Source organism: Oncorhynchus kisutch, linkage group LG4 (assembly GCF_002021735.2).
Source record: "Oncorhynchus kisutch isolate 150728-3 linkage group LG4, Okis_V2, whole genome shotgun sequence".
In the NCBI taxonomy this organism is placed as follows: Eukaryota; Metazoa; Chordata; class Actinopteri; order Salmoniformes; family Salmonidae; genus Oncorhynchus; species Oncorhynchus kisutch.
Window position 1 is genome coordinate 15,650,114 of NC_034177.2, and position 12,632 is coordinate 15,662,745.

The 12,632-nt window shown below is 46.2% G+C and overlaps 1 protein-coding gene across 3 annotated transcripts; it reads right to left on the minus strand.

The window, feature by feature from the left end:
• Positions 1–4,599: 4,599 nt before the first annotated feature.
• LOC109889103 (mediator of RNA polymerase II transcription subunit 16) lies at positions 4,600–12,426 on the minus strand. Of its 3 annotated transcripts, none has more exons than XM_031822510.1 (16): positions 12,105–12,426; positions 11,821–11,998; positions 11,506–11,610; positions 11,180–11,349; positions 10,412–10,693; positions 9,983–10,132; positions 9,726–9,831; positions 9,280–9,435; positions 8,703–8,923; positions 8,087–8,293; positions 7,249–7,459; positions 6,844–6,977; positions 6,057–6,249; positions 5,592–5,808; positions 5,265–5,348; positions 4,600–5,009 (listed from the first exon to the last, which is right to left on the minus strand). In XM_031822510.1, exons 2-16 carry the CDS (start codon positions 11,960–11,962, stop codon positions 4,883–4,885), a joined length of 2,505 nt encoding a protein of 834 aa, XP_031678370.1. In that variant the 5' UTR covers positions 11,963–11,998; positions 12,105–12,426; the 3' UTR covers positions 4,600–4,882. The 3 variants fall into 3 exon arrangements, with proteins under 3 accessions (XP_031678370.1, XP_020335879.1, XP_020335877.1); XM_020480290.2 differs by having other exon boundaries at positions 11,506–11,613; XM_020480288.2 differs by having other exon boundaries at positions 11,506–11,613; positions 11,821–12,426.
• Positions 12,427–12,632: the final 206 nt, after the last annotated feature.

Consider the following 12,632-nt stretch of genomic DNA (forward strand, 5'->3'; position numbering starts at 1 on the left):
CAAAGCAAAAACAGATTGACATTTTTACTAATTTATGAAAAATAAAAAACTGGGGCTCTGAATGGGTTGCCACTGTTCCTGACTAGTCTCCCAGTCCCTGCAACTGAACAGCATCCCCACAGCATGATGCCACCGTGCTTCACTGTAGGGATGGTGCCAGGTTTACTCCAGATGTGATGCTTGGCATTTAGGCCAAAGAGTTCAATCTTGGTTTCATCAGAATCTTGTTTCTCATGGTCTGAGAGTCCTTTAGTTGCCTTTTGGTAAACTCTGAGCAGGCTGTAATGTGCCTTTTACTGAGAAGTGGCTTCCGTCTGACCACTCTACCATAAAGGCCTGATTGGTGGAGTACTGCAGAGATGGTTGTCCTTCTGGATGGTTCTTCCATCTCCAAAGAGGAACTCAGGAGCTCTGTCCTAGTGACCATCAGGTTCTTGGTCACCTCCCCCTACCGATTGCTCAGTTTGGCCTGGCGTCTAGCTCTAGGAAGAATCTTGGTGGTTCCAAACGTCTTCCACTGAAGAATGATGGAGGCCATTGTGTTCATTTTTTGGTGCCCCTCCCCAGATCTGTGCCTCAACACTGTCCTGTCTCAGAGATTTTACACTCGTCGGACTTGGCAGGGCTTGCAAACTATTACAGATCACAAAGTGAAGCACAGCCGAGAGCTGCCTAGTGACACAAGCCTACCAGACAAACTAAATTACTTCTATGCTCGCTTCGAGGCAAGTAACACTGAAACATGCATGAGAGCATCAGTTGTTCCAGACAACTGTGTGATCAAGCTCTCCGCCGCTGATGTGAGTAAGACCTTTCAACAGGTCAACATTCACAAGGCCGCAGGTCCAGACGGATTACCAGGACGTGTACTCCGAACATGTGCTGACCAACTGGCAAGTGTCTTTACTGACATTGTCAACCTCTCCCAGTCTGAGTCTGTAATACCAACATGTTTCATGCAGACCACCATAGTCCCTGTGCCCAAAAACACTAAAGCAACCTGCCTAAATGACTACAGATCCATAGCACTCACGTTTCTAGCCATGAAGTGCTTTGAAAGGCTGGTCATGGCTCACAACACCATTATCCCAGAAACCCTAGGACCACCTCCAATTTGCATACCGCCCCAACAGATCCACAGATTATACAATCTCTATTGCATTCAACACTGCCCCTTCACACCTGGATAAAAGGAACACTTACGTGAGAATGCTATTCATTGACTACAGCTCAGCGTTCAGCACCATATTGTCCTCAAAGCTCATCACTAAGCTAAGGATCGTCACTAAGCTAAGTTAAGAATTTGTTCTTAACTGACTTGCCTAGTTAAATAAAGGTCAAATGAAAAAAGCTCATCACTAAGCTAAGGACCCTGGGACTAAACACCTCACTCTGCAACTGGATCCTGGACTTCCTGACGGGCCGCCCCCCAGGTGGTGAGGGTAGGTAGCAACACATCTGCCACTCTGATCCTCAACACTGGAGCTCTCCAGGGGTGCGTGCTCAGTCCCCTCCAGTACTCCCTGTTCACCCACGACTGCATGGCCAGGCACGACTTCAACACCATCATTAAGTTTGCAGACAACAACAGTGGTAGGCCTGATCACCGTCAACAACGAGACAGCCATATGGGGAGGAAGTCAGAGATCTGGCCGGGTGGTGACAGAATAACAACCTATCCCTCAACGTAACCAAGACGGAGATTATTGTGGACTACAGGAAAAGGAGGACCGAGCACCCCCCATTCTCATCGACAGGGCTGTGGTGGAGCAGGTTGAGAGCTTCAAGTTCCTTGATGTCCACATCAACAACAAACTAGAATGGTCCAAACACACTAAGACAGTCGTGAAGAGGGCACGACAAAGCCTATTCCCCCTCAGGTAACTAAAAAGATTTGGCATGGGTCCTGAGATCCTCAAAAGGTTCTACAGCTGCAACATCGAGAGCATCACTGCCTGGTACGGCAGTGATTCTTGGTACTGGAACGGCAACTGCTCGGCCTCTGACCGCAAGGCACTACAGAGGGTAGTGCGTACGGCCCAGTACATCACTGGGGCTAAGCTGCCTGCCATCCAGGACCTCTACACCAGGCAGTGTCAGAGGAAGGACCTAAAAATTGTCAAAGACCCCAGCCACCCCAGTCATTGACTGTTCTCTCTACTACCGCATGGCAACAGTTTTTACCCCCAAGCCATAAGACTCCTGAACAGGTAATCAAATGGCTACCAGGACTATTTGCATTGTGTGCCCCCCCTCACAACCCCTCTTTTTACGCTGCTGCTACTCTCTGTTTATCATATATGCATAGTCACTTTAACCATTTCTACATGTACATACTACCTCAATCAGCCCGATTAACCAGTGTCTGCATGTAGCCTCGCTACTTTTATAGCCTCGCTACTGTATATAGCCTGTCTTTTTACTGTTGTTTTATTTCTTTACCTACCTATTTTTCACCTAATACCTTTTTTGCACTATTGGTTAGAGCCTGTAAGTAAGCATTTCACTGTAAGGTCTAAACCTGTTGTATTTAGCGCACATGACAAATAAACTTTGATTTGATGACTTCAAATAAAGTGCTCACGTACACAATAGTAGATTTTGGTAAACAGGTGTTCTTTGGTAAATTGGTCATCAAAAAGAAAGGAGGACCAAGGCACTTCTCGTATAATTAATTAAAATGCCTTTATATGGCACGTGGAAACAAAGTTTTGGCTGCATGGCCTTCGTCAGGGAGTACAAATATATGATAATACAATGTCCTCTTTTGAAAAGCTTTTTCTAATCAACCCTGATTTGAAGAGGGCGTGGTTAGAGAATTCATTGGACAACGCCTAGTAAGCAATACTATACACAATAAAAAGTGAATTACTGTAGATATGTTATAAAACATGCATCTCAAGGCTAGAAGCATCAGAACACATTGAATGGTAGTTCTAACCTTGAATATGACTGGGCAAAGTGTTAAGAATCACAGAACCATCTATTTTATAGTACAGTACACTAGAACACAGCAAATATGGTCCGCAACAGTCTAAACCTAGCTGAGGGCAATAGAGCAAAATGTCCACTAGATGACAGCAAAGGAACCTCTCACCACCCTACAGGAAAGGTGAGAAATCCATATCTTAATTTTAACCAGGGTACTTATTTGTCTGTAGTTTGTAAATCCCAAAACTTTGTCTTTAGTTTAGCTGTTTAAGACGGTCTCCTTTTCTAATTGAGGCCGAAACATGATCAATACCCATAGCTTGCAGGGAGGCAGGGTTGCCATGGTGTAGGACATGTAGTGCCTTGCCATGGGGTAGTCTTCATTGCCTACCCGTATGGCATACTTGTGTTCCGCTAAGCGGTCTTGAAGGCGTCAATGAGACAATTCAGTCAATGAGACAATGAATTACGTGAGAGGCATCTCAGTCTCAGGCCAGATACTCAAGAAATGGTGTATAAGCTGCCAATACTTGTTCATGTTCAATGGTGGTGTATAGACTCCACATCCATGGTGACTAAAAAGGAATGATGTTGTTCAACACATCTGTGGTATCTTGAAGATAAGCCTTTCCCGCCGTCACTCCCAGCCTAATAAAGTAATCAATGTACTTGGAGATGGGTTCTGTCAAACTTTCATTACCACTAATGACTGGTCTGCCAAGGTGGTTTTCAGGACTCTTGTGGACTCCTGGAAGATAAAAAGAAGCCATACTGCCATTGAAAATCAATTTGAACTCATTGTCTGAAATGTAGTTATTCTCCTTAGCTTCTGTGAGGAGCCCTTTCAATTCAGTGTAGCGCCACCTTGGTCTGCTTAGTTAAACCACAATCCGTCAATTTTTGGACAATGATTCAAATGTATGCCTCTCTGTCTTAGAAAGGTTACGTCGTGTTTGGTTGGAGTCCATTTGACCCGTAAACAGATTCTCCACATCAAAATTCACCTTCTTTGTAAATGTATTTAGTGTGGCATTCTGGACAATGCGACAAAAGGTGGAAGTTGTTTTTGAGGACACAAACTGCCTGACCCGAAACACTGGTTTCTGTAGTTGGAGATGTTTTGCTTGTACCAGGCCTTCAGATGTAGATTGCTGTAGAAACAAAATAGGTCAATCTTTGGAATTAATTAATTAGTTGAGTATGTGGGGGCAAAGGACAGTCCTTTAGACAAGACCCTTACACAATCAGACATTCTTGCTGTGTTCTTGTGTATTATAAAATAGATGTCTCTCCTAATCTTAACACTTTGCCCAGTCATATCCAAGGTTACAACTACCTTTCTAGGGGTTCTGATGCTTCTAGCCTTGAGATGCATTTATCAAATATCAATCATCATATTTCACTTAACGTGAATAGTATTGCTTATTATTACTAGTTCCTTCGTCTAATCCCTGGTGCACATGACAAGACTAAAGCCAGGTTAGGCTCTATGCACAATAGACGTCTAGTCGCCACATTCTAACTACATCGAAACAAACAATAATCCACCAAGGGCCAATCCTAATTATCATCTCCCATTGACATAAATGCAATATTTACATGAAAATAGGAGCAAACGTGTCCAGATCTCAAATAGGATTTGAAGAGAAAAGCCACACCGCTCAACCATAAGGTCACAAATAAGGTTTATTTTTTTGACACAGGTTTGAATATAAAGAGACATAAAAAACACGTGGTTCCTATTTACAGATATCTCTGGCACATTTAACCCCAATGACGGCATGATCACCGCCTCTCCAAACAGCGATCTTTGAAATACAACCCTATGGATATCCAGTACTTCATCTGTCCCCAAAAGAGATCTGCTAAGAGGCAGCAGTGTCATGCAGGCTAGTGTCCAAAGGCTGACCTGAGGTCAGGGTTGGCGGTGATAATGATCTCAGGACAGATCTCAGGACAGTGTGGAGGGGATCCTTCTCCAGAGGCCTCCGCAAAGGCAGTTCTTGATCCAGCGCTGCTCCCACTGCTTCATGGCGTTGGTCTTGTTAGGCGAGCGGAGCATAGTCACACAGCCACACCTGAGATGGGGGAGGGAGAGAAAGAGAGCGAAATAAAAAGGTGGAAAGCCGCCAAAAGAAAGGTAGGCAGAGAGAGAGTGAATGTCAACACAGGCATGGTCAGACTGAAAAAGCAACACCAGGAAAATTGTTACTTGGACAAAAAAAAAAGGTTCTTAAATAATGAAAATGTAAAGCGGTAGAGTGATATAAAAATGAAGGAAAAGCAGGAAGTGTTGGGGAGTGGGTCATAGAGGAAGTGGTGTGGTGTCTGACCTGGTACAGGCTTTGCTGTCCTCTGTGGGGCAGACTCCCATGTAGAGACAACGTAGATGATCCATCCTCTGGACCCCCGGGCTCCTAGATACACACACAATGAATATATTGACCAATGGCATCTGTCAGGAAGGCTTCACCTGAGCTTTGACTGAAATATTAGCAATATTAAGCAGAAGCACATTTACTACAAACAGATGTCAAAAGGACAACTGAGTGCCATGTGGGCCAAATGCCAAGAGCACTACACCTACTTCTAACCCTAAACAGCCTACCAGGTGGCAGAGACACCTTTTCCCCTGAATACCATCTAGCCCTCACTCTTACCTGGAGAAGACCTCCACCTGGGGTGTAGAGTTGAGACCCGGCAGGCTGTAGGGCTTGCCAAACTGAAGCCGTAGCGGGTGCTTGCCCTGCAGCTTGCAGATGATGCCGTCGTTGACGGGCAGCCAGTCCATGCTGGGCACCAGCAGCTGGCTGGGCAGCAGGCAGCATTCGTCTATCAGCGGCTCATCTGGCTCCTGGGGGTGGCCCTCATCCCGAGCTGGGAGGGGGATACATGGGTGAAGGCCAGGTTCACATACAGACACAGAGACAGATTGATGGCCGTAAGGTCTAAACAGATGCATAGACACATTGACAGAAGAATGGACAGAGTAGACTCATATACAGACAGACACAGACTGATGACACTGTTATAACTTAAGGCATCTCTGGCACATTTAACCCCACATAGCTACATAATCCACATAATATATAGTCCACAGATACACATGTTCTCCTCATCCTTACAGCAGAGCCAGAGCTTGGTGAGCAGGCGGAAGAGCAGCGACATGCTGTCCTGGTTGTCCGAGGTGGCCGTGTAGATGGGCAAGCAGCCAGGCTTCAGAAGGCCCCAGATGCGGATCATCACCATCATCTCCCGCAGCATACCCAGGGACCAACCGTCGCGCAGAAATCCAAAGCCGGGACGCACGACGGAGCCCTGAGACAGGACAAGGGTTAAAACAAGAGGTAGATAGCACAGAAAGACAGAGACAGAGTAACACTCTATTCTAGCATCAGCTCTACATACAGAAGGACAGAGACAGACAGAAGAACACTTTACTAGCACCAGCTCTACATTTGATTGAACACTACATTGTTTCAATATCATATCTTATTAAAGTGTTTCTGGAAAAACAATGCACCCTTTTTCAGCATGTTGTGAAAGGCCTACACTGGTAGCTCTTCGAGAGACCTACATCGGTAGCTCTTCGAGAGACCTACATCGGTAGCTCTTCGAGAGGCCTACATCGGTAGCTCTTCGAGAGGCCTACATCGGTAGCTCTTCGAAAGGCCTACATCGGTAGCTCTTCGAAAGGCCTACATCGGTAGCTCTTCGAAAGGCCTACATCGGTAGCTCTTCGAAAGGCCTACATCGGTAGCTCTTCGAAAGGCCTACATCGGTAGCTCTTCGAAAGGCCTACATCGGTAGCTCTTCGAAAGGCCTACATCGGTAGCTCTGTGAAAGGCCTACATCGGTAGCTCTGTGAAAGGCCTACATTGGTAGCTCAATTCATAAAAATAAAAAAAACACCTGATTGGGTAGGTTGGCCATCAGGTACAGCACAAAGTCTCCCACCCATTGGATGAGCTGCTGCAGAGACTGGAGAGGGGGGCCGTCCAGCACAAATTCCTCCGTCTTCAGGTTGATCATCACCTTATCGATATCTATGGAGGGGGTGGAAGGTCAATCTTCACCAGAATCACTGAAGTCTTAAAATAAAAACGACACGCACTGTAGATACTAGCAAGCTAATAGGACGGCAAACAACGCAGCCTTAGCCTTTAGTCTGTTCAACAATAACAAAAGTCCTGTTCAGTTAAAACAGACAATAATTCATTTTTCCAGCCTCACGTTAAGTGAAATTGGTGTCAGAAGTGGAATCCGTCTATTCATTGATTATACAGGTATAAATGGTAGTGATGCTAGTCCTCCTACCAGTGTCAGTGTTTTTGGAACATATCTCTGCCAGCCTGTCCCCGGGGCTCTTGTCTGGAGTGTTGAGGACGTGGGGTCTCAGCAAGGACTTGAGGGTGGAGCTAATGGCGATGAGGAGGAGCTTGGCGTGGAAGTCGCAGGCTCGCGCAGCTGTGGCCGATGACAGCTTACAGAGGGAGGCCTTAACCGCCACGATACGTGTCGAGAGCACCTTCCACACACAGATACTGGATATTAGAAAAACAAACAAACAAAAACACTTCCATCTATTGTCACAAATTAGTTTACAACAGATTTCAGTCTGTCTGACTGAAAGCTTGGTTCTTGCTCATCACAGTCCACCTACCTGCTGCAGAGCTTGGTTCTGGCTCATCACGGTCCACCTACCTGCTGCAGAGCTTGGTTCTTGCTCATCACGGCCCACCTACCTGCTGCAGAGCTTGGTTCTGGCTCATCACGGTCCACCTACCTGCTGCAGAGCTTGGTTCTGGCTCATCACGGTCCACCTACCTGCTGCAGAGCTTGGTTCTGGCTCATCACGGTCCACCTACCTGCTGCAGAGCTTGGTTCTGGCTCATCACGGTCCACCTACCTGCTGCAGAGCTTAGTTCTGGCTCATCATGGTCCAGCTACCTGCTGCAGAGCTTGGTTCTGGCTCATCCCGGTCCACCTACCTGCTGCAGAGCTTAGTTCTGGCTCATCCCGGTCCACCTACCTGCTGCAGAGCTTGGTTCTGGCTCATCCCGGTCCACCGACCTGCTGCAGAGCTTGGTTCTGGCTCATCAGGGTCCACCTACCTGCTGCAGAGCTTAGTTCTGGCTCATCATGGTCCACCTACCTGCTGCAGGGCTTGGTTCTGTCTCATGTACTCCTCATGCAGCTTCTCCACCAGGTTATGGACCATGCCAGGCTGCACGTGGAGCAGCACGTCCCACCAGTCGTAGCCTGTCACCATGCAGTACTCCAGCAGGAACAGCAGGTGGCGCAAAAGTGTGTTCATGTCCAGCATCTGGCCCATGGATGGAGATACGCGAATCATGTGCAGCTGAGGAGGGAAGAAGAGCCAAAAGAGAGATATGAAAAATATGGATACAAATATTGTTCATATCTGAGGGATGGTCGGGGACGGACACAAGTCATGAATAAGGACATGGATAGCTTGTTGTTGTAAGAGAGGATACATTTATTGTATTTGTTTCATACATTATTGACTGCAGACCATAAACTCCTGTAAGATTTAACACCAATGGCTGGGGTGTGTATTCAAGGGACATTGATGATAAAAAATGATAAATTTTTCCCTTTTCAAAAACTTAAGCCATCTAAGCTTTACAACCTCAAATCCAGAGTAGCCTTCTCCTCATCTTTATAAAAGGGGGATGAGGTGCTGATATCGTACTGGGAGACATGTAAGATCACAGTCAACGGATCTCAACGCATTGCTGCACTCTCACCTTGCCGTGGTTGTCCACTCCGGCCAGGGCCAGTGAGGTCCAGGAGAACTGCAGGGCCTTGAAGTGGACGGTTGGGCCGCCGGGGCGCTGCCGCTTAATGGCCGGCTCATCACCGGGCCGCTGGGAGGAGCCCGAGGAGGATCCATAGAAAACGCCCATGGTGTGAAGGGACAGCCGGTGGAGGATCTGGATACTGCCGTCGTGGAAGGCTAGGGCCAGGCCTGGGAGGGACCACCACACAGAATCACATCAATTGAATTCACTTTATTGATCTCCAGAGGGAGGCATTGAGAATGACCCCAGCAGCACAGACAGGGGCAACACAGTAAGTTTATAACATTCCACTCATCACTTTCTCTGCCATTATGCATCAATGTGTCATGTTACCACTATATTGTGTGGGACACATCCATGTAGGTACCACTTCCCTAACATGTTCCTTGAGCATAGAACCACTTTCTTTGGTAGGTTTAATAGAGCTACAAACCACCATTCTGTAAAGGTGTATGCTGCCACCTGGAGTGCTCAATAGTAGATCTGAAGGGGGAATGACGGGTTATTTGGCATCAGCACATACCGAGGCCTGGGCAGAACTTGGTGTCCGACGCCACCTTTAGGTCAGTGTTGGAGATGGAGATTGGCAGCTTTGGCAGAGCCACGGCCGACACGCGGTCCAGATCATTGGTGGCCGAGAGGATGCGCCATTTCAGGATCGTCGGCTGTTTCTCGCCCACTGTGGGGATGGAGAGAGGAAAGGGTGAGTAAGGGGTGTCTCTTTATGGGGGCATCTCAATTGTAGAATAATGTATCGTTTCGTTTCCTTTAACTGCATTGATCTGAAAACAAAATGGAGGATGCCTAAAAGGGAATTTACTGTCACCTGTTCAGTTCTTTAACTGAACAACAATGGACAACAATTGGAAACAACTTCAAAATATTGAGATGCCCCCTATAAGTGACCTACAGTAATACTTATAATTGGGTTGAGTGTGCTCTTCCTTGGTTTATCTTTCTCTGCCTTACCTACTGGTGAACGATGTTGGAATATGTTATTGACAGGGAGGCCTTCCTTCCGCAATGACCAGCACTCCACGATGCTGCCCATCTGACTGGAGGCACACAGCAGCACCTAAAAGAGTATTCATATTGCGGTTTAGTCCACACACACACAACACTACACTGTTTGAATGCACATTTGGCATACTGGTAAGTGATAAAGCTGGAAAGAATTCAAAATAAAGGACACTTGGAAAGCAACGTGTTCACAGTGTCTCTCTCACCTGCTCCGAGTTCTCCCTGGTGAGGAACTTGAGGTGTGTGACAGCCGGGTACTTGTCTCTCCTGACCGGGTCCGTGGTGCAGCGCATGAAGAGCGAGGGCAGCAGCTCAGTGTCGATGCGACACTTCTCGTTGACCACGCTCACGCACACCTTGATGTAGAGTTGGGACGACAATGGAAATTTAAAATCACGAAAAGTCAGTGATATTATTGCAATACTAGCACTACTTAATAACGTATGTTGGAGTAAAATGTCACATTATCGGATGGTAAATGCTCTTTACAAGAAAATAAAAAGTGTTAGCATTTGAACAGTATTATTTGCCAGACTTTTCTGAGACAAGGCGACTGGCTAGCACTTCTTGTGGTAGCCAGTAATGATAAGAATAACAAAAATAATTGTGTAATTTCATCGCTAGCTAATACCTACCTTGTAGAACTGCACAGGTGATGAGCTGCTGCCATCCGTGGCCGCCACCACAATGTTACCCCCGCCGGTGAAGGCGATGTCGGCCAGGGCTACGCGGCCCCTCAGGCGACACAGGCTCTCGCTGGCTGTGAGCAGCTGACCGTTGGGCTTCAGCAGGGACACGGTGACCAGGCCGCTCACTGTCACGGCCAGCCAGCCCTCCATGGGCTTTCCCCCAAACAGCGTGAGTGACGGTGAGAACTTGACCCGTGAAAATTTCTCACCGAAATTGGTGGAGCCCGACTGGGGGAGGAAGATTGGAGGAGAGGTAGAGCGAGAGTGGGGTGTGGCACATTTCAACAAACGAAGTGGCAAATTACAGTTATATGTCCTAGTATATATTGTTATATGCTTGTTAAATGCTGTTATGTGCAGTGCTCCACAGCCAGTGTACAGCACCCCCTGCCAAATAATGGCATATACAGTATTGTCTTATCTCAAGAGGTAGCTTAGACTAGAGATTAAGAGCGTTGGGCCAGTAACCGAAAGGTTGCTGGTTGGAATCCCTGAGCCGACTAGATGAAAATTCTGTTGATGTGCCCTTGAGCAAGGCACTTAACCCTAGTTGCTCCTGTAAGTCGCTCTGGATGACTAAAATGTCAAATAAAAAAAAGAGCTTTAAACTGGTCTATAAAATACTGACATGATAATAAATCATAAGGTCCACACAGACAGTTAAGAAGAGCTGGTAGACTGTGTGAATATGAGAACAAGCTGGTGGTCCATTACCATCTCCACATGCAGAGCCAGCTTAACTCCATTGTGCAGCCAGGATAGAGCTATGATGGGGTCTCCGTCCTCTGCACTCCCTAGTGAACTCTCCCAGCTGTTCACCAGGTGATCTGCCATCGCCCAGCACTTGATCTGCCCATCTCCATCAGCAGACAGCAACCTGGAACCTATGAATGAACATAGTCATAGGTTCACACACATTTTAACTCAATACACTAGGGACACTTCTTGGCATTGTACTGAGTTCCACATCAGTCTACTTGGACCGATAGGGCAGTTGCACCTTTAAGAGTAGTTTTGGTGTTGTTACTATGTTGACCCACCTGATTGGTCCCACTCCAGACAGGATATGACCTCGCCATGTCCAGAGTTAATGGAGTACACATCCCATGGGTGTTCTGTGTCAATGATGTGGACCATATGACTGACTTCTGAAATAAAGCAAATCACTGATCACTGCGGTGCATGTTCTGCTAATCAAGTTATGAGGCATTGAGTTACATATGCAAAATTATATACAGATATATGGGATCAAACCTGATACTGGCAATGCGATTTGTTCCATTTCACATTCCTACTGTGCTCTTGCTACACACAACAAAATGGTCACAAGATCAGTACCAAGCACATTTGTGTACCTTTCTCGTCTTCCTCATTTTTTAGGTCTGTGGTAAAGGCAACGAGGTTCCTGCAGGACCAGGCACACACCAGTGGGATGGAAGGATAGTGGTTGCTCTTGGGTCTCTTCTCCCACTCACAAACATAGGCAACCTCCATCATTCAACCATATGCTTTTCCACTGGTTGTGCAAGTGTCCTTGTCCAATCAGAGAAATGTTCAGTCACCTTCATGTACTTGATTGCACTTTGCAGCTATATCACAAACAAGACACAGAATTCGATGTCAAATGTACGTTACTTACATCAGTCTTCTTCGAGCTAACACTGTCACCTATGTTAGTTAGGTTAGCTACTGTGTTAGTCAACGTAGTTATATGTATACAGCTAGCTAAAACGCATTAGCTGCTACTTCCATTAGCTGGTTTATAGAGCTAACGTTAGCTAGAAATATGATAATGTAGTACGTTAGAACCAAATCATGAAGCAACTACATCAAACGAACTTCTAATAATATAGCTAAATGCCTTATTTATAGAGGTAGTAGGTTCGATTTTCAATCTCTAACGTTAAATAAATACATTCATCCTACAAAATGTTTCATACAAAGATGGTGCGGTAGGACCCCTGACAAGCGAATTTAGGCGTATTTTCAGTTGCCTGCAGCCTTATTCTTTTGTAAAAACGTTAGAAATGTATTTGGTAGAGTACAATTTCATCGAACATGAATAACAAGTTTCATCTAGCATATTATGTTTACTATTTGGATATTACTTTTTCTATGATCTCTTTATAAAAATGTGTATGTATTGCCGGTCCATCTACAGAGGGCG